The following is a 21,760-nucleotide window of genomic DNA, read 5'->3' as shown; positions in this document are numbered from 1 at the left end:
AAGTACAGTAAATCTCTGAAGGCCATTTTAACTTTTTGCATTAGACTTTCAGCTACAGGTTTTTTTTTTTAAAATGATTGTGTACTGTGAAAGAGAATTTCTAGTTTGGAACCCCACGGAGAACTAGCTATTGACTGACTCGACTGTTTGTGATGGTAAAAGATTTAGTGATAGAAAAACCTTTTTATCTATTCATGTACAGATGCAAATATTTCACTCCCAAATCTCATTTATATACAGTTGATCATAAAATCTTTTGCTTTCAAAGACACAGTATCTCCTATGCTAGCCTACACAGACCACAGGTTAAACCTTTGGCAAAAAAGTCGAACAAAGGCCATTTTAAACTATACAGCATTGTTAAAATCCTTATCTTTTCTTATTATAAAAAACTAAAGATGGTGCCCACTGATTCTGAAGGACTGGCTGCCTTTCGATCTTCCCAGGTATGTACAATGGTACTGTATTTTGAAGCTGTTAATCATTTAAAGACTGTGTGTCTTGACCTGTTAATAATGCTGTGTGGATTTAAAAAGTTCAGTGAAGACTGTGTAGGCTGATAGAACGGGATAGTGTCTCTAAATCCCGTGGAGGAAATTTGAAACTTTTGGATTTGAGACTGTGAATTGGTTGATTTTCTATTCCATTCCCTGTCATTTTTAAAAAAAAAGCTTTATGGAACTCTGTGCATGATCAGTGCATAAATTTGTATTGTAAGAAAATTTCTATTTTGGAATTTAGTGGCATTACTAACCAATGCTTGTTCATTACATACCTTTCACCTTTGCATTGTACACAAGTCCTGTAGTAAGTAGTTCTGTTTTATTCCTCCCAATAATTTAAATTCAACTTTTGATAGGAGAGAAAACAATGTTAACTAAGATTAGAAGCTCTAATCTGATTTTTATTTTTTTGCACTGAATCATGACACCAGATTTGGCATGTGTTCAAAGGGAGGAAATTAAACTGAATTAGGAATTAATCTTGCTGTAACTTCCTGATGAGGTATGTAATAAACACATGCTTTAGGAATTTTCTCTCGGGAAATGCTGGGTTTATCCATACTGAAACCTTCTCTCCTGATACAGAAATTGATTCTGCTTTCCTACCTAACTGACATTTTAGCCATTTGAGTGAGAGAACTTTTTTTTTAATCACTAATTAGATTTATCCTTCTTTCCTTTTCCATAATTTTCAATGTGACCTTGATGAATGGTTCGATGCTGTGAACAGGCTGCCAAGGTAAGGCTGATTTTAACGTTTATAACTTGTTAAATGCAAGGTGCAGTTGAAACGGCATCCATTTGTTTCCGTTTTTGTAACCAGTTTTGAGGGGAGTAGTAACCATTGCTACTCCGAGGAACCTGGTTCCCAACCTGCGCACAGGAAAATGAATCGGTAATATTGGAATCTCTCGGATTGCAAAAGTCCCACCAGGCAGCTGCTGTTAACATTTTGAGTGTAATGCCCCTGTGGTTCCTGCCTGTCACTTTGTGTATAATGCAATTAAGGAGATTTTCATTTATATTTTTAGGAGGAAGAGGCGATCGATTGGTGGAGCAAGTTTTATGCGTCTATAGGAGAGCATGAACGGTGTGGCACTTACATCCAGAAAGGTTATGATACATTGAAGGTAATGTAGTTTTGTACTTTATTCTGTAATCTCTTTATTGCTTTAAGTATACTTTTTAATATGAGTTGAAGTATTTGGAGCGAAAACAAATGAGACTTCCTACAAGCCCAACGCAGTAACAATGATTTGGAGATGCCAGTGTTTGACTGGGGTGTACAAAGTTTTAAAAATAAATCACCACCAGGTTATAGTCTAATAGGTCTTTTTTTTTTTTTGAAGCGCTGCTCCTTCAACAGGTGCAACCATCTGATGAAGGGGCAGTGCTCGGAAAGCTAGTGCTTCTAACTAAACCTGTTGGACCATAGCCTGGTGTTGTGATTTTTAGCAATGAAAATCTTCCCACTTGCCTTATTGTTCTGTTTAAATCTTGTTTCTCAACGTTGTCTTGGAGGAATGGCTGTAGTGAGAATTGAAATTGCAATGGTATGGTGTAATAATTTCTCCAGAGTGAACTGAGCTCCAGCATTTTGAGTATGTTTGTTTGAGTGACAATTGGAATGTGGAGCACCAGCCGTCAGGCTCTGTGATTTCTTCATATGAAACAGTCCCAACTGATTTGTTGAGGGAAATGGCAAGTTTGATCACAATAAGAAAAGACTTCTACTATTGGGAGATACTTTGTTGGTTTGTATCAGCTTTAGTTTTTATTTACACACAATAACTCTGTAGTCCAGATTTATGAATTCCACAAGATGGGATTTGAACCCATGACCCAGACCATGAGACTCTGTCCCGGATGAATAGCCTAGTTAAATTATTCCTTCACTGCCATCTCCCTTTTTGAATTTTATTTTTTCTCTGACTGTAACTCAAGTGCTAAGTTGCTAATCTAGCTGCTTTCAACCACTTTCTGAATTGAGATGCTAGAGCCTGCGTTGGCCATGATGGTTCCATTGTCCGATAACTCATTTGGACTTGAACAGCTTTGTGTTTAGATTTTATAATTTGATGGACAGCTGCTTTGAAAACCTACATTTCTAATGAGTATTTCTAATCAACCTGTTCAGTGAATTTATCTCTCTCTCTCACATGTCTGGAGCAACTGGGACTTGAACCCAGGCATCCTGGTTCAGAGGTAAGGACTTCCAAGTCCATGCACAGCAGTGGCTGAAGTATCTGGAAGTTAATATGTCAATATGGCATCAACATGTGCAAACCCTAGGGGCAGCCATGGAGCTTAAAGTGAGCATTGCACTTATTAGAGCATAACTTAATTGTACCTTCGTTAAAAGATCATAGTCTGCCCACACTTATACATTTTGTAATTTTTCATGTAGCTATTTTGATGAGTTGCATCTCCCTTTTTAACTTTGCACCAGAGTAAAAGCTTTTACTAATAGTATTGCTCTGTTCCAAAATAATCCCTCGTGGAGGACACCTCAACACAAAGCTAAATGTTCCAATAGGAATTGATATGCTACCTGTTCTCCTTTTTTTTTTAAAATCCTGACAATTGTCTCTGCTAGTTAGATTCTGAAAAGGTCTGTTTTCTGCCTTCACTTGAAATTGAGAGTGTTTGACATTTTGTATTGCCTGTAGACATGTAGCCGTCAATGTAATTAAGAGAAATGATTTTAAGGCTGACATTGCCTGGATATTTTAAGATTACACCTGGCCTGAACTGTTGCCAATAATCAGCCCCACGCCAGCTTGCATCTAGATAAGGTGACTTTGCCTTCCAGGCAAAAAAAGAAGTGGGACTGGTCGGTGATGAAAATTGCTTTTCGTGTCTGTATTACTCTCTCTCATTAAGTGAGTTTCCTCAACTTCCTTCACTTTAGGTGTACACTACAGAACTGGAGAGTGTTCCAGAATTCAAAGGCCTGACTGATTTCTGCCACACGTTTAAACTATTCCGAGGTAAATCAGAAGACGATGAAGACCCATCAGTTGTGGGTGAATTTAAGGTAATGGCCTGTTCAGTGAAAGCATTATCCAAATATCATCTTCTACACCTTGCACTATATCCTAATAGATATGCAGGACCAGCCAAAAATATTTGAAATCACTCTCCTATTTGAGAAAACACTCAATTTTCAGGTTTATTGACATTGAGAAATCATTCAAAAGATAGCAAGTTATTCCTGAAACTAATGAATTCTCTATCAAACTTTTGTTTAATGTGACTGGTAATTTCATTTCTGCCTTTTAGAGTTCCCTAAGGTTTCAAAATGATAACTAATGTCCAAGTCCTCCTGCGATTGTGTGAAATATCTTTGCTTTTATCCCTTAACATACACGCTGAGACAGTGCACAGTGTTATGCCCCACTGGGGTAATGCACTGAAAATCAAGGCACATTATTCAAAGTTGTCACAAAAGATTTAATGCAAGTTTGCAACGTTCTCCAATTTACCTGTCTTTTTAAACCTAGGCTGACAGAACAGGTTTACATTCATAAGGAGTTGCTAGTCATTTAAAAAAAAAGTTATTAACCTACAGGAAGAATCTATGGACTATATTTTTTTATGCCCCCTTTGCCCTAGTTGATGTTGACTTTTGTTTCCACTGCATCTGTTTTCTAGGGTTCCTTCAAGATTTACCCTCTGAGTGATGATCCAAATGTTCAAATGCCCCCACGTCAATTTGCTGAGCTGCCAGATAGTGGAGCTCAGGAATGTTTGGTGCGAATTTATATTGTTCGAGCCATTGACTTGCAACCGAAAGACAATAATGGCAAGGTAAGAAAATAAGATGTCGCACAGTAACAAGTGTATTAAATTTGCAGTGGTGACGCAAAAATCAAGGGGCTTCCTCCAGACCTGGTTAGGAAAAAAACAAGTCTGATCCCTCTTTCCCAGTGCTGCCTTTCTGCCTGTCCTTTTAGTTCCTGCCAGAGTCTGGCTGGGAAAGCATCATCAAAGTTCGCTTTTCATTTTGTTGTCCAAGGAGACAGCCAGCTTCTGAAGCCTTGTACAAAGTAACCATGATGATGCATGTGGTGATGGGCTAGATATCAGTGGGTTTGAGAGATGGTTTCTCTCATTTGCTTATGGCACATGGGTGTTGCTGGCTGGCCCAGTGTTGATCGCCTGTCCTTAGTTGACCTTAAGTTTGTGATGAGTTCCTGCTACAGTTCATGTGCTGTAGGTCAACCCACAATACCGTAAAGGAGAGTTTGAGGATTTTGACCCAAGGACACCGAAGAAATGATCTATTTCCTTTGCTGCCATTTTTTTTCTGGGAATGGTTAGGTTTGCTGGAACACTGAGGTTTAACCAAACTTCTAAACTTGGGGCATGGTAACATTCAAGTACTAATTTGATTGCTGTACTAAATGAGCCATTTTTAACAGAAGTAATAGTCCTTTTTAAAAAGCTTATTTTCAACTCTGAAAAGGATTGACTTTGTGTTAGCATATACTGTCGAAGGCCTTTCTTGCTCGTGGGTGTTGACTGACCTTGTCCATACTGATGTTTAGCTGGAAATAGGACCAGAATCTGCTGCATTTTTGCCCTACTACTGCATGCATATCACCCCCATTACCATAGGGCATTGGTGTCAGTGGAATGTATTCATTATTGCCTCACTATGATCAGTAATCTTCACTCTGGGTTGAAATGGAACACTTTGCTGGTCTACATCCAACATAAGTGGAACAGCTAATTTTGAGGCTCTGTTGTTGCTGTCTTTATGATGCCAGCTGATGATGACTCTACAAGTCCAAACGTAGAGTGAAACCTGGTTTGATAAACCAGCAGTTTTACTTTTGCTGTGTTCACCATCATGGCCACTCACTGATCATATTTGTAAGAGGTTGCCAGTGTACATTTAACAAAAGAAAATCAGTTTATTACATGCAAAAAGATAAGGCACTAGCTGTGGTATGCTATACAGAGCGAATTAGAAGTCTCATTATATGGGTCAGAAAATAAGATTCAACCCCTTTTACCCTCCACAACAATTCAAACTTCAGCAAAATATCACCTTTTCCCCACTTGTTTAGTTGGCATAGCTGCAATCGGTGTCTTTTCAGCATATTTTGGATTCCCGCAATGTAACTTTTGTCTCTTCCTGAGATCCTTAGATGAGGTGCAAGTATATCTCATTTAGTCCTTGACGTGTGTTCCTTAAAACTCTCATTTAACAATCTTGTTAGGATGTTTGTCTTTAAACGCTGCTGAAAGCCTTTTGTTCCCAGAACTTTCCTAAGGAGCTAAGAAGCCTCTTGGATAGTCTTTGATTCCGCCTGACTATTTTGGAGATGGCTAAATTGCATTGATGTTGCAGACCTTTTTCTCTCTGAAAGAGCTCCTCATTGAAAGAAACTTATCCATGTACCACCTGAATGGTCCTGTCTCCTCCTCCTCTTTCTAAAGAGAAACTTGTTTCTGAATTTGTCAATCAACCTTGTTGCTAGGCAGCAGCACCTTTTTTTAAAAACCCATCGCTAAGGCCCTAAATTTCTCAACTTCAGAATTTTTAAAGACATAGCAGATGTATTTGAACAAAATCTCAGGCAGCCTGACACCATGCTCTGAATTCAAAATATAACTCATCTACATCTTTGTCCTTAATACTTACAAAATACAAATGAATATGATGCAAATGACTGCACATGGCTTTCTGAGTTTAGAACTCAAGTTACTAAATAGTAATCGCAATATATCATGATTCTTCCCACATTGTTCCAACAAAGAATAATGGTATTTTCACTGATTTTGTTTTAGGTTCTTTTTAATTCAGCAAATGACTCTTTTTGTTTTAAAGACTTATCGGTTCACCTTTTCCTCAGGGAAAATTAATTTGAAAGCAAGGCAGCCTGAGGCTTGACCAATCTTGGCTGTTTTCTGGTGTAGTTGAAGGGAAAGTGATCAATTGCACCAGGATGAAATAATGGATGAATTATCAGTGGTCACTCCTCATCAGCCCTCCTTGTGTGCCTGCAAAGGGTCAACATTGTATGTTTTAAACTGCAGTTATTTTATGGTGAAGTTGAGGTGATTGCAACGCAATTAACGGGTGGACCACTTTTGCCCCAGCTGCCCCTGCCCCATTTCTTCCAGCCACTCCTTTTTCTAAATGTATCCCACTATCTCTCCCTACTTACTGTAGAGCCGTTAGTTGCCCTACTGAGGTTCTGGTACTTGATGGGCATCTGCTCAGATATTTTTAATCCAAATCTTCAGGTGTGTTATGACATACCTCTGGTACAGTTGAGACTTGAACCTGGGTCTATCTGACTCAGAGGTGGGGACACTATACTGCACCAGAAGAGCCCTGGTAACTATCCTTTACTCGAAAAGGAGCTAAATAATATTTCCAATTCCTACTGCAGATGCAACCCAAAAGAATGAGCTAGCCAACGCAGTGGAATTTTTAGAATCAAGTATTTGATTCCCAGAGAGAGTGATAGCTTTGAGAAATACATCTTTTTAAAAATGACCCATGCATAGATCATGGAGAAGACTTCACTTTTTGACTGTTAGCAATAAACTAAAATGGCATCAATAAATCGCAGTACTTAGGAGACATACTTTTAACTAGCGCATACTGCTTCTCCTTCACAAAAATGAAAACCCCATACCCTAATTATGCACTCTACCATTCTCTCCCAAGGTCTTGAGTCCAAATCCTGAACACATTCCACTTTAAACCAGGTCCGTTTTCCATGTGATACCAGGATTAATCATCCAATGTCCTCTTAAACTTTAGTTCTTTTCACTGAATCCATTTGTGCATAATCAAATAGATTTCCCACATTGCAAGGTTCCCTTTTGGTTCTGTGGTTGATATTCATTTAAACTTCAAACCGTCCCCATTGGGAATTCTGATCCACTGAAATTAAGTGCTTAAAGCCTACCTTATAAAGTCTAGGGATGATAATGGTTGCCAAATTGCTTCAGTCTTCCAAACCAGCAGTGAAGGGTAACTAAAATAGATGGTGTTCCAAATCCTTGCTTTTCTATTTCCTCCTATCCCAATTACTTTTGCTAAAGTCATTCTTTTCTTGTGGCAAGTTATAACAAAATTCACTTGTACAACAATGGGAATAAATTTTTTTGTTTGGACTTGCCTATGTACTAGGGTCAATTTGAAGTAATTTACACAAAACACAAATTCAATGGAAAATGATTTGAATTTGGAAATTTTCTAAACCGCATAATTAGTTACAGAACCATAAGGTAACCATTGAACTAGTTTTCTAACTTTACACTTTTCATGGGAAATGAGTTGTTGTCAGGATGAGTATTTGTTGCTTATTGCTAATGGTCCTTGAGAAGGTGCTGGTGTACCGCCATCTTGAACGCTATAGCCTATTTGCTCTGTGCTCTTGTGGAAACTGTTCTGACCTTTTGACCCTGTGACAGCAAAAGCATTGTGAGAGTGAGAGAACCCCTGTGAGGATAACGTGTGGCTTGGAGGAGAAACTAGTGGTCGTCGTGGTGGTGTTCAGAAATGTGTAGAGTATAAAAATGCAAGCAGGAGTCTCGTGTTACATGTGCAATATGTATGAACAAAGTTAAAAATCAGAAAACACCAGGTTATAGTCCAACAGGTTTATTTGGAAGCACTAGCTTTTGGAGCACTGCTCCTCCTTCAAATGTTTGTGGAGTAGGATCCCAAGACTCTGAATATATAGCTTTTGTTTTATGATCCTCCTCCACAATCAGCTGAACAAGAAGTGGGGCTCCCAAAACTAGTACTTCCAAACTAACCTGTTGGACTAAACCTGGTGTTTTGTGATTTTTAACTGTATAATCAATAGCTGTCTGGTGCAAAGTTTTAGTTTTTAAGAGTGTGAGACAGTTATGCTGCTGGTTGTATGTTTAGTCACTTCTGTGTGCCTCTTTATGACATGAAGCAATAATGTGTGGTTTTAAACAGCACGTGACAAACTTGAGTTTAAGGACTTCACTTTGCATTTTCTTTCTTCACCTCTGCACATGATCAAGGGATGATGTTGTGAACCTTATTCAATGCAATGGCCCTACCTCCAAACTCTGCAACGAGTAGTGGGGTGGTTAGGCATTAAATTGTGCTCAGTCTCCCTGACGTATGTGCAAAAACAAGCTTGCAGTAGAATTAAGAGAAGGGTTTTGTTTGGATTCTTGAGTATGGTTCACTATTTTTTTTAGGTGTTTTCCTAATTTTTATTTTCATCTTTTAGTGTGATCCATATGTGAAGATCACCTTGGGTAAAAAGTCCATAGAAGACCGAGACAACTACATTCCCAACACCCTGAACCCAGTCTTTGGAAGGTATGTTGACATTCTTTTTCGTGGTTAATGCATGTTCAAGTGACTAAATTCATTTGGGAAAGTTGGGTTTAAGAGCTGTTTTGATCTGATATTAAAGTCTTAAATGTTGAAAAGAAAACTCCTTATCTTTACTGGGGAATTCTTGTATACTGTCCATTCTTTCCCCTCTAGCATTGTGATCAATTAAATAAAGCAGTTCGTCACTACTTCTAGATCAATTCCCCACCTGAACAAGCCTAAACACCACTACTTGCAAAGGCATAGTTGCTGCTGACCCGCCATTCAGTTGTCAGTCTTGTCAATAATGGCGAACAGAACCACAACACTGTTGCAGAGCTGGGGATTTGTGTTGCAGACGTTTTGTCCCCTGTCTAGGTGACATCCTCAGTGCTTGGGAGCCTCCTGTGAAGCGCTTCTGTGATGTTTCCCCCGGCATTTATAGTGGTTTGAATCTGCCGCTTCCAATTGTCAGTTCCAGCTGTCCACTGCAGTGATCGGTATATTGGGTCCAGGTCGATGTGTTTGTTGATAGAATCTGTGGATGAGTGCCATGCCTCTAGGAATTCCCTGGCTGTTCTCTGTTTGGCTTGTCCTATAATGGTGGTGTTGTCCCAGTCGAACTCGTTGCTTGTCATCCGTGTGTGTGGCTACTAAGGATAGCTGGTCATGTCGTTTCGTGGCTAGTTGGTGTTCATGGATGCAGATCGTTAGCTGTCTTCCTGTTTGTCCTATGTAGTGGTTTGTGCAGTCCTTGCATGGGATTTTGTACACTACATTGGTTTTGCTCATGCTGGGTATCGGGTCCTTCGTCCTGGTGAGTTGTTGTCTGAGAGTGGCTGTTGGTTTGTGTGCTGTTATGAGTCCTAGTGGTCGCAGTAGTCTGGCTGTCAGTTCGGAAATGCTCTTGATTTATGGTAGTGTGGCTAGTCCTTTGGGTTGCGGCATGTCCTCGTTCCGTTGTCTTTCCCTTAGGCATCTGTTGATGAAATTGCGCGGGTATCCGTTTTTGGCAAATACGTTGTATAGGTGTTCTTCTTCCTCTCTTTGCAGTTCTGGTGTACTGCAGTGTGTTGTGGCCCTTCTGAATCGTGTCTTGATGCAACTTCTTTTGTGTGTGTTTGGGTGGTTGCTTTCGTAGTTCAGGACTTGTTCTGTGTGTGTGGCTTTCCTGTATACCTTTGTGGTGAATTCTCCGTTTGGTGTTCTCTGTACCATCACGTCTAGGAATGGGAGTTCGTTGTCCTTTTCTTCCCCTCTGGTGAATCTGATTCCTGTGAGGAGTGTGGTGTTGATCCGGTGTGTTCCCAGCTCGGCAAACAGAACCACAACAACGAGCACCCGAACTACAAATCTTCTCTCAAACTTTGAATTGCAACAGTATTCAAGTACTGAAAGTTGGCAGGCAAATTGGAATTTGTCCTCTCCTTGTTTCATAGCAAATGTATTCCTGAAGTTGCAAGGGTGTCTAAATTGTGAGTTGTCATAGATGACGCAAAATTAAGTCAAATGATCATTAATTTTGCAAAAGTGGAGATTTCACTCTGATATAAATATGTTGAAATGAGAAATCTTGAAATGACTATGACTATGGACACTGCATTTTCAATGCAATGCAGTGAGTGTAATGTGCAAGAATAGCTGGCAATGCAACTTGTGGTAAATTGAAGACAAATGGAAAAACAGAAAATACATGGCAACTTGTTTTCATTTCAACACCAGGGTGATTGTATTGAGCTCTGCACAAATGGCCATCTGGATAGAGTTTCACATTAGTCAGAAAGGCAGGTTGCTCAGTCGTGTTGGAGATAAATCCAAGGATCAAAACTTAATCTGAATAAAATGATTGGTAGTTGCATGGTGCTTTTGTGTTCAGTCCTCATGTGATTCACAGATACTGCACTTCAGTTAAAGACTAAATGCTAACTTCAAAACAAGCTTGATTTTAAAAAAAATCATTGTGCAGGTGCCATATTTCTGAAATTGAATATTGTCTTGCATTGATAGGTAAAGTAATAGTGTTACTATTTAGGACCGGTTTCAATAACTATATTTGCATTTTAATGCAGTGTTCATCATGAACACTGGGCATATCCAAGCCCAGTTTACAACAATTAGAGGAACTTTTTGAAGCATCATCATTGTGTTGACATAGCAATTTGTACATAGCAATCTCCCAAAAAGAGCAGCATGATAATGGGCAAAAAATTGTTTGTTGTTATGGACAAAATATTTAGTAGTACACCAGAAATAACTCCCCTGCTACTTTTCAAGATGGTACCCCAAGATTGATTGTAGGTCCACCCAAGCAGGCAATTGCATCCTCTGTTTAATGTCTCATTCAAAGCACTGCACTTCCAGTAGGGCTCTCCCCCTCAGTACTGCATTAAAGAGTCAGCCTTAACTTTTGGTGCACGTGATCTAGAGTGGTAATTGTTCAAACATTTCCAGGTTAATGTGTACCAGTGGAATCTGACAAACCTAATTGTCCTAATTGAATCTTGCTCATTGATTTTTGATCAAGTTTACATGGAGGCCTCCATAATTCTTTACATGTTGAGCTTTAAAGGTTTCTGAGAAAGTCCTCCACAAAAGGTTCCTGCATTGGTTTGGAGAATTGAGGTGAGAGCTGAAAGCAAATCTTGAAATCGTTAAGGGGCAGGCTGAAAATCAAGAAACAGCAGGTATTTGTTCAAGAAGCTGAAGTTGGGTGATGATGCCAGTACAATATTCTAGGAGTAGGTAGAGGAGTTTTTGCATTAGCCAGCTGGCCCCAAAGCCCGAAGTTCAGTTTATTAGAAGGCAAAGCAGTGTAAGTAACCTTGTGCCGAAAAAACAAATGAGCAAAATGGTCAAGGATCTGCATTGAAGTAAATGTGTAATGTAATAGTGTAGAGGTAGTTCTAAGTGAAAAACAGCTTTGTGTTTATGCTTCTCAAGTCCTGGATATTGGGATATTCTTTCCAGATAAAGTTCCTTTTGTAATGTAATGAAATGCAAAATGTTAATTTGAATGCACTTGTAGCATTGCTATATGTAGGACCATAACCTGATCTGTGTTTTTAATGCTGGTTGACTGGTGTGTATGTTGGCCAGGACAGCAAGGGAACTTCTTTGGATGGTACTGTGAGCTCTTTAGATGTATATCTGAAATGGGCAAATTGTACCTCAGTTTAACATAACACCAGAAGACCATGACAGTGAAACACTCTCCTGAATGAGGTTGGACTTGAACCCATGACTGTCTGACTGAGAGGCAAGAGTGCTAACGCTGTGTCAAACCTAGTGCCTCTTTTTGAATGTGCAGTTGAAAGATATGGTGCATTTGGTATTTATAAACTTCGTGTAGAATTCAAATTACTGAATTAGAGCAGGAGTCCAATTTTACTGGATCTTTATGGTGTTTTACCAGATTGTATCTTGATGACCATTTTGAGTTCATGTGGTACAAAGGTAAATTCAGTTTCTGGGTGCATGGTGCAAAAACATTGAGCCTGATGCTACAGTTCAGAGGAGCTGACTGTGTAAAGGATGTATCTGGGATTATTTAGTAGCCTTCACAGAAGCTTAAGTTAGACAAAATATTCAGACAAAACCGGAGCAGTGCGTGAAGGTAACAATCAAACAAGGGACAAGGGTTCGCACTGGTATCAAGTTCCAGGTAACGCTAGAGTTAAACATAGTTGGTGTTGTTTCGAGTTATAAGGAAATAGAACTTTAAAAATTAGTTATCTATTAAATTCTGGCACAACGTCACAATATTTTGACTAGATACTCCAAATCCTTGCTTTAGGGGCAAAACTACAGTATTTCTGGGGAGAAAGAACCCTCCATTTCATTGTTTTTTGTTCCTCAGGATGTTTGAAATTACTTGCAACTTGCCTACAGAGAAAGATCTCAAAGTTTCACTGTATGATTTTGATTTGTTGACTCGTGATGAAAAGGTGGGAGAGACTATCATTGACCTGGAAAACCGACTTCTATCACGCTTTGGGGCTTATTCTGGATTGCCTCAATCATACTGTGTGTAAGTATGTCTGTGTTCCGCGTAGACAGTTATCTCCCTGTTTTCGTATTTTAGCATTCCTTCTCCTACCAGGAAGATGGTTTTCATGTCCAAGCGGCCTCCTGCTTTCTACTGGTTATGCTGTTGAATAGACAATTGTGAAATTCCTGTTCTTTCCCGGCCTATATTATAACAATCTTTTGAGCAAAGGCTATTGAAAAATCATTAAAAATAAACAAGGAATTAGTCCTTGGTTATAAATTAAAACTTGCACTTTTAATCTTTTTAATGTTTCAAACTTTCAGTGGTCTGCATTGCATTCATGGTTGTTCAAATGAAGAAATTGATGTTTTGGGATTTTTTTGACTTTCTCTTTTTTTAACCTCTTCATTTTGTAGTTGATGTGGGCGTGACTAACCTGATTGAGAGCTGAAAAATGTGTCGCTGGAAAAGCGCAGCAGGTCAGGCAGCATCCAAGCAGCAGGAGAATCTTCCTGAAGATTCTCCTGTTCCTTGGATGCTGCCTGACCTACTGCGCTTTTCCAGCAACACACATTTCAGCTCTGATCTCCAGCATCTACACTCCTCACTTTCTCCTGACTAACCTGATCGATTGCTTATTTTAACAGTTCTGGTGTAAATACGTGGCGTGATCAGCTGAAGCCATCCCAGTTGTTACAGAATTTAGCCAAAATGAAGGGCCTTTCTCAGCCAGTCATCTCTAGCACCAGCCTGTCCTACAATGGTCAGGAATATTTACTCAATGAAATTGGTAAGTAGTCTCTGGCATTCAGTAAAGAACTGTAAAAACAACTTCATGAGATAGGACACAGTTGTTAAAATTGACTTGTTTTCTTCAAAAACATCATAGTTTGAATTTGTTAGGATAGAATTTTTTTTTTAAATGTGGTTTGAAACTCTTGATGTTGCACCCATCAGGCGAAATACAATATAAAGGCGAACACAGCATTTATACTGAGAGGGAAGTGTTTCAGCAATACATACTGATTTTCTCCACTTCTACACAGGCAGTGAATGAAGATTTCTTGGAGCTTTAAACTTGAGTGCCTTAAACAGGCAATATTTGAGGATGGATGTTAAAACTTGCTGACTAAAGTTGTTCAAACAGCATTCATCTATAATGCAGTAACGAACTCCAGAGGTCAGGAATCTGATCTCAGCAGCAAATGTAACTTGGAGTTAGTTGATGGTGGTCAAAAGGTAGAAATGGTTAAAATTGTATCCCGGTCTGGGAATGGTTAAAATTGGTTGGAATTAGCTGTTGATTTTACACTACCCCAGGAGGGAAATGCGTGGGTAAAGAAAGCTTGTCAGAACAAGATTGGGTTGGACTCTCATGTTCTCCCTATCACACTACATGCCAGTACTTGTTCTGTTGGCTTAAATAACATGGGTGATTTATCTGAGGGGCGACCAGCTAATGCGACCAGCATTTCAGCAGGAGTTACAATTGTAAGGATACAGGAAGGGATAAAACAATCAAACTGAAAAAAGTTGCTCAAGCTAAAACATTCAGTACTTTGCTTCAGGAGTTATTTGGTTGATTAAATATAGTGAGGCTGTTAACATGTTGAGGCGATGCTTATAACTATTTCTTTACTGTGTTTCATCTTCTTAAACAGAAGTGAATTCCAATAACGTTTTTGTGAAAATGTGACTTGAAAATAAATTACAGGAGTTGGGGGGGGGTGGGTATAAAAATCAGTTCTGTGGTCTCTTGCAGTCCGGTGTATAAAAGTTGCATTGTGATCACGGCAGTGTATCAGCTTGGATAGCTGAGCTGTGTGGCAGCAAGCAGTTTTGAGCTGAAAGGGGAAATGAAATCGGGGATGTCTTCAGCTGGAGTTTGGCAACATTATTATGTACTGAGACTAATTGGAAAGATACAAAATATTGCTGTGTCCTGCATGGATCTAAAATTTGAAGGTGCTGAGTGATTTTAAAATCACCTATTTCCTCAATTCTTAGAGGGTTTTTTTTGGGAGGCTGGAATGGGATGCATTGTGAAATTAAGGATGTTAAATTAAATGTTTTCTGAGGCTTTAGAAGCAAATAGGGATTGCATTAAAATGGTGATCAGTTTAGTTACTGGTTTTAAAAAAAAAGGTTACTGGTGCTGCTTATTGGAGGGTGTACGTGCCTGGTTTTTGTATTTAATTTCCATACAGGGCAAAGTCTTTACTGTATGGTCACAAAACAAATAATCAGGAGACTGTCACCCTCCCTAAAGTGGGCAGCAGCCACTGAAAGGGATCATGAGTATCATGGCTGATATGCTTCATACTGCAGATGATGATTTTAAATCATTTGAAAACAGATTTTGGAGCCATGAGCTGTCACTGCTCAGTTTCATGCTTTTCTGATTTTAAGTTAAAAATCAAGCAACACCAGGCTATTGTCCAACAGGCTTATTTGGCAGCACTAGCTATCTGAGTACTGCTCCTTCATCAGATGGTTATAAACCACAACCACCTGATGTTATGTGATTTTTAAGTTTGTACACCCCAGTCCAAATTCTGATTTTACGCTTTTCTAGTGATTTTTGTGAGAAATTTTCTTTCCAGTGCAAGAAAATAAGCTTTCTGACAAGGGCAATATTATCATAGGCTGTCTAATTACTTTTGGAGAAATTGCAAGTGAATGTTTAATGGGTTTGCCCCTCCTGTGTCTCACACTTAAGTATCTATTGATTTTGTTGCTTCTGGCACAGCAGGTATTTAAGTTTGTGTTTTGAAATCTTAAAATGACATTTGATATCCATTGTAAGGTAACCAGCAATTAGAAAAAGAGACAAATTTGTCCATGGCTGTGACGTTCATTATTTCTGTGTGGTTAGACGTGGGCCAGTGTTGGTAATCATATCTTTGAGTTTGAATTGAGGAAATGCCACACTATTGAAACACTGCATTTAGGCCCTTGTCTAATCTCTCCATTTGGATGTAAAGAGTCCTATGGGGTATCTGAAGAGTAATAAACAACTGATAACTCAATCAACATTGAAGTTGTTTTAGGGATATTACTTCAGGCAAACTGATTATTTAACTCAGTGTTGACCAAATTGGCTGCTGCATGTGTCTACACTACAGCAGTGACAATGTTTCTAAAGTACTCCATTCCTGTTCTTTAAGCTGTTCTGTGATCATGACATGAGCATTATGCTAATACATTTATATAGCTCAAGTTTTGAGATGTTTGTTTTTTGTAATTGAAGTATATTTGATTTGGAATTCGAAATCTTGAGTTGCAGAGTTTTGGGCAATGACCAAAAATTGAAACTTCTGTGCTAGAGAAAGGAAGGCAGAGGAGGTTTAGTTCCAGGATCCCCCACTGGAAAATGTTTCTTCAATCCTCCCATTTTATCCACTCAGTAATTTAAGAAATCTGCCACTTCTGTACACTAGTTTCTCATGCAAAAAAAAGTGACTGGATATGAGCACTCCTTTTGCAACTGAACTTTCCACTTGACTCAATGTGTGCAAACAGAGGGCTTTTTCTGAATTGTTTAAAATTGTTTTTCTTTGAAGTTGGTCAGCCTTAGCTAGTTTCTAAGCAGAAAATTATACCAGGGCAGATCTTTGTTCAATGTTTGTTATAAATAGCGATTGTTTCTTTTAAATCCACAGCTGGTAATTTTTGGGTTTGGGTTTCTAACTTGAATTAGAGTTCCTGGACATGTCGTCCTATTCATCATTGGCCTCCAACCACACTGCCACCATTGGCCACCTGACACAGTCAACAGGCCCTCCATAAACTGAAGGGATAATCCTTGACCTTTTTTACTACAATATTTCCATTACTAATAGCTGAATAAAAGTTCAAAACCAGAAAAAATACATATACTTTTTCACTCTGCATGGTTGAAAGCAGTATCTAGGGGATTAATATTCAGTTCTAATCCTGGCGATTGGCAACATTACAACATGCTGGTTACTCTTTTGGGGGCATTCCATCCTTGAAAAGCACAGGGTCATGACCCATAGACAAAACAGTGAAATCTAATTACTAAATCTTTTGTTTGTCAAGCAGCTGAGTTAAAATGAATAGGAAACTGGGCTCTGTTTCTGGGGAAACTTCCTGCAAATTGTGCTCCAGCCAAGCTGATCTGTAAGTGCTTGCTTTGAAGGAGACCGTATCTAGTCAGTAACTTGTTTGCACTCTGGGACAGAGATCATTATCACAGGTGGCAAGTGCTACCTGCAGTGCCAATGATATCCAACACTATTGCTTTTTGTAATTATTTTTTAAGTAGACAGATACTGGTACATGTTGGAATAGAATGCAGGGCTGTAGCAATAAAAACATGTCAGCGAACTATAATTTACCCAGTCGTTCCTTTATGAACTTTTGCTCGCTAGATGACCTGATGTTATCTGCTGCTTTTGCACTCTTGAGAGCCCTTTCTGGTTGTAATTAGACCTTTTGGAGGGATATCAATTTAATATAGCACAACTGGTTTGTTTGGCAGAAATGGTAGGAACCTTGCTGGTTTGGGATCCAGATCCTGTAACAATCTAAATAAAATGAGAATGATTATTAAAAATGAGATACCTACCAAACTGCAAGGTTTTGTTGTAAGATGCATTATTAGGTGATTTTCTTCAAATGGATTGCTACCTGTACATGTAGGCCTGTTTTGTTTCAATCTAAAACCCAGCTTCTAAATCTGTTTTGTCTTCGTGCCTTAGATTTTAAACAAATAATTTACTTTTTATGTCCTGATGTTGTGGGATTCAGACACCTTCCACTGTCAGACAAGGAGGCTGAGGGGTGACCTTAGAGGTTTACAGAATTGAGGGGCATGGATAGGGTAAATAGGCAAAGTCTTTTCCCTGGGGTCGTGGAACTAGAGGGCATAGGTTTAGGGTGAGAGGGGAAAGATATAAAAGAGACCTAAGGGGCAACATTTTCACGCAGAGGGTGGTACATGTACGGAATGAGCTGCCAGGGGATGTGGTGGAGGCTGGTACAAATGAAACACTTAAGAAGCATTTGGATGGGTTTATGAATAGGAAGGGTTTGGAGGGATATGGGCCGGGTGCTGGCAGGTGGGACTAGATTGGGTTGGGATATCTGGTCGGCATGGGCGGGTTGGACCGAAGGGTCTGTTTCCAAGCTGTACATCTCTATGACACTGACTCTAAATGCTGCTTATAAGCTCAGTTTTCATTTCACACAATATTACAGCATTTTTATCAACTGTTCTGCCGGTAAAGATTTATGTAATATTTGAACTCTGTCCTGCTTTGTGGCACTTGAATAAATGTGATACGAATAGACCCAAATTACTTCTAAAAATCTAGATCAGGACTGAGTATTTCTTGCTGAATCTGCAATTTATATTAGAGTTGACTCGGAGATGCTAGCTGCTTATAAATTCAGTACCTCCGAAAACCTGTTCATTTATAGCGCAAAAACTGATTTAAATACCTTGTGCTTGGAAAATGAGTTCTTTATGTTTGCAACATCTTTACTCAGAAATTAAAATAATTGTAATTTTAAAATTATTTCTGTAGCATTGTATTCTATTTTTTCCAGTTTGAGTAATCTCGTGCATGTAAATTGATGCCTTTTGAATGTAGGAGATTGATCTGTTGACATCTGAAAGCAAGACTTTGGCATTTCTTCAGTCTGTCTTACATTTTAAGTATTCAGGGTCTCAAGCTCAATTCTTCAATTAGATATTGAGTATCAAATATGCTTTTGTTTCTCAAGTCATTGGAGTATCCAGTTGAACAGTCAATAAACCTGGTCTTTTTTTTCATTTATTTGGAATGTGGTAAAATTGATGCATGTGTAATGATGAGGGCAATGCAGAATTTCATGAGGATATTAACCGGAAGTGGGCAGATAGCTGGCACTTTGGTAGAAAGAACATGAGACAGAGTATAAACTGAAGGATATAAGCTCTCTTCTATAGAAGCAGAGAGATATGTGCAGAAGTCACTAAACATGGCAACACAGATGAAATGTATTTAAATAAAACATACTATATCCTCCTATGTAGGTGTGCTCGCTGAGCTGGAAGGTTCATTTTCAGACGTTTCGTCACCATACTAGGTAACCTCTTCAGTGAGCCTCTAGACAAAGCACTGCTGATGATTTCTACTTTCCATTTATATGTTTGGGTTTCTTTTGAGTTGATGTCATTTCCTATGGTGATGCTGTTTCTTCTTCTTGGGGGGGGGGGGGGGGGAGAAAAAGAGGTGGTGTTAAATCGGGTCCAAGTCCATGTGTTTGTTAGAATTCCAGTTGGAATGCCGTGCTTCTGGAAATTCTCATGCATGTCTCTGTTTGGCTTGTCCTAGGACAGATGTGTTGTCCTTCCTCCCCTATGGAAGGTTATTAGTGAAAGAGGGCCATGTTGTTTTGTGGCTAGTTGATGTGATACTGTATCCTATATTTATTTAAAGTGGGAGATTGTGCTGAATATGCTTAAGACAAGTTAGACCTCAGCTGGAGTACTATAAACTGTTCTGGGCATTACACTATATAAGAAGGATTTGAATGCATTAGAGAGTGTACTGATATAGTTTTGAAAACTGTAATCAAATCTTGAGCTATGAGGTCTCTGGTCAGAGTGGACAAAAGCTTCCCCACCCCCATGTCTTCTGCACCATAGCGGTTCCAACATTCACATTCAATGTTGTACTTTGCCAGTGGGTAAAAGGCTAGAGCATGTGCTTGTGATTTTAGCTCAAATAAAATTGACAAATGAAACTGTTTATCTTTCAGTGGAGCCAACTCAAAATCTTTGGAATTATTGCTTAAATTTTTAATCTGTTCAACCTGGGTTACTATGTGCTAGGAGCAAAAAGATCAAATATAAAACCTGCCCAGTGGTAAATTGCTGCATAGTCACTGGTCACCCTGTTTTCTCTTCCCTCCATCACCTACAATTAAAATAATTCTAAATACACCAGTAACTTAAGATATATAACATACGACATGGGTGAAGAAACAGCTTAAGTAAGGTCCAACATTCCATCCATCACTCCAAATCTCTCTAGATCATATTTTCTGTTTACAAAGACAATTTTTTTCTATTTAAGTCCAGCTGGTCCAGAATTTCATTCCAATGCAGATTGATGGTCACATCATCCAAATCTCCTTTCCTTATGCGACTCATCTGGAATCTTTTTGCATGTGGTTAATGAAAAAACCCCTCTGAATGATGTCTTACTCCTTAATTGTGTCACTGTGATCAGATCACATGGTGACAAAATCTGTTGCCCACTACAGAGAGAACAAAGAAAATTACAGCACAGGAACAGGCCCATCGGCCCTCCAAGCTTGCACCAATCCAGATCCTCCATCTAAACCTGCCTATTTTCTAAGTGTCTGTATCCCTTTGCTCCATGCCCATTCATGTATTTGTCGAGATACATCATATAGGACGTTATCGTGACCACCTCTACGATCTCCGCTGGCGACACGTTCCAGGCACCTACCACCCTATGCGTAAAGAACTCCCCACGCATATCTCCCTAAACTTCCCCCCTCATGTGGAACTCGTGACCTCTAGTAATTGAGTACACCACTCCTGGGGGGAGGAGGAGGGGAAGAAGCTTTTTGCAATCCACCCTGTCAATATCTATCATGACTTTGTAGACCTTGAGTCGTTCCCCCCCCCCCCCCCCCCCCCCCAAAACCTCTGACTTTCTAATGAAAATAATCCCAATCTACATAGCTAGAGCCCTTCATACCAGGCAACATACAAGTGAACATCCTCAGCACCTCCTCCAAAGCATCCACATCCTTTTGGTATTGTGGCGACTAGAACTGTCTGCAGTATTCCAAATGTGGCCAAACCAGAGACCGAACTAGACATGACAACTTAGCAACAAGCACATTCGTTTTTAAGTGTGATTTGAGTATTTATTTTACATTTGCCAAATCAGAAAATTTGAACAAGATGTTTACATTTTCTCATTTGCATATGATCATTGCTATATGTAGAAGAGTAGCCCCCATAAAGCACTAGACATTGCAAAATGTCTTCTAAATAATCAGTTTGTGTTTGCAGCTATTGAAATTTCAATAATGTAAGATCTGTCCAATCCAGTTAAGATTGTACCTTAAGTGAGTGTGGTGTTTTGTCTATGATGTCATCCATCTTATTATTGAAGTGGTTCAGTAATGTATCAATTCCTGTCATTACAACTGAGATGCTTCCAGTACAAGTGGGTTTTGCTTCATATACAAATACTGAAGATCTAAATACATCTGACATTACAATAGCACTGAATTCATTTGTAAATTTTCTGTTCAAGTTGGGCCTTTTCTAACAGATGCCTTGCAACAAACACTGGCTGATCATTTTGGTAACTTTTTTTTTGCCTAGGATATGGATGATACATGTTTATTGTCCGTTCCTAATTTCCAGAGGGTGGTTAAGAGTTAATCGCACTACTATATGGGTCTGGAGTCCTATACAGTGGAACCCTGATTACCCAGCAAGATCGCAAGGTCCCGGTGCTTGGCTAAACTGTTATCTGGCATTTGAATATCCCGAAAAAACTTCCTGCCAGTGTCGTTCAGATAATTGAGGTTCCTCTTGTATAGGTGAGACCAGGAAGGGATAGCAGATTTATTTCTTGAAGATTTAGTGAACCAGATGGGGGTTACGTAGATACTGTTAGACTCTTTTAATTCCAGATTTTTATTGGCTTCAAATTTCTTCATCTGGCATGGCTGGATTCATATCCAAGTCCCCAGAATATTATCCTTGGGTTCTGGATTCTAGTCTAGTGACGTTACAACAATGTTGCCTCTACCACCACCTATTGATCGGAAGGTTGCTTTGCTGAGTGTCATTAAAACAAGAATTTCCTGTGGAACTCCTGGCTCTTGGAGACATCCCTAGCGTGTTAAAAACCATTTAAGTCACACTTTTTCTCTCTG

General features: G+C 39.2%; 1 protein-coding gene across 2 annotated transcripts in view; it reads left to right on the top strand.

The window, feature by feature from the left end:
- The window catches only part of LOC140463572 (myoferlin-like), a 231,721-nt gene that overhangs the window by 117,327 nt on the left and 92,634 nt on the right, over positions 1-21,760 (top strand). The window contains exons 40-47 of one of the 2 annotated variants that reach the window (XM_072557752.1): positions 399-446; positions 1,234-1,242; positions 1,535-1,633; positions 3,415-3,540; positions 4,158-4,313; positions 8,744-8,835; positions 12,689-12,859; positions 13,468-13,610. In XM_072557752.1, coding sequence (XP_072413853.1) covers positions 399-446; positions 1,234-1,242; positions 1,535-1,633; positions 3,415-3,540; positions 4,158-4,313; positions 8,744-8,835; positions 12,689-12,859; positions 13,468-13,610 — 844 coding nt within the window. The remainder of the gene's footprint in view (positions 1-398; positions 447-1,233; positions 1,243-1,534; positions 1,634-3,414; positions 3,541-4,157; positions 4,314-8,743; positions 8,836-12,688; positions 12,860-13,467; positions 13,611-21,760) is intronic. The other variant, XM_072557751.1, reaches the window with a different exon arrangement.

This window comes from Chiloscyllium punctatum, chromosome 38 (genome assembly GCF_047496795.1).
Source record: "Chiloscyllium punctatum isolate Juve2018m chromosome 38, sChiPun1.3, whole genome shotgun sequence".
Classification (NCBI taxonomy): Eukaryota; Metazoa; Chordata; class Chondrichthyes; order Orectolobiformes; family Hemiscylliidae; genus Chiloscyllium; species Chiloscyllium punctatum.
The sequence above is the reverse complement of the archived record's forward strand: the minus strand, read 5'-3'. Positions and strand labels throughout refer to the sequence as shown.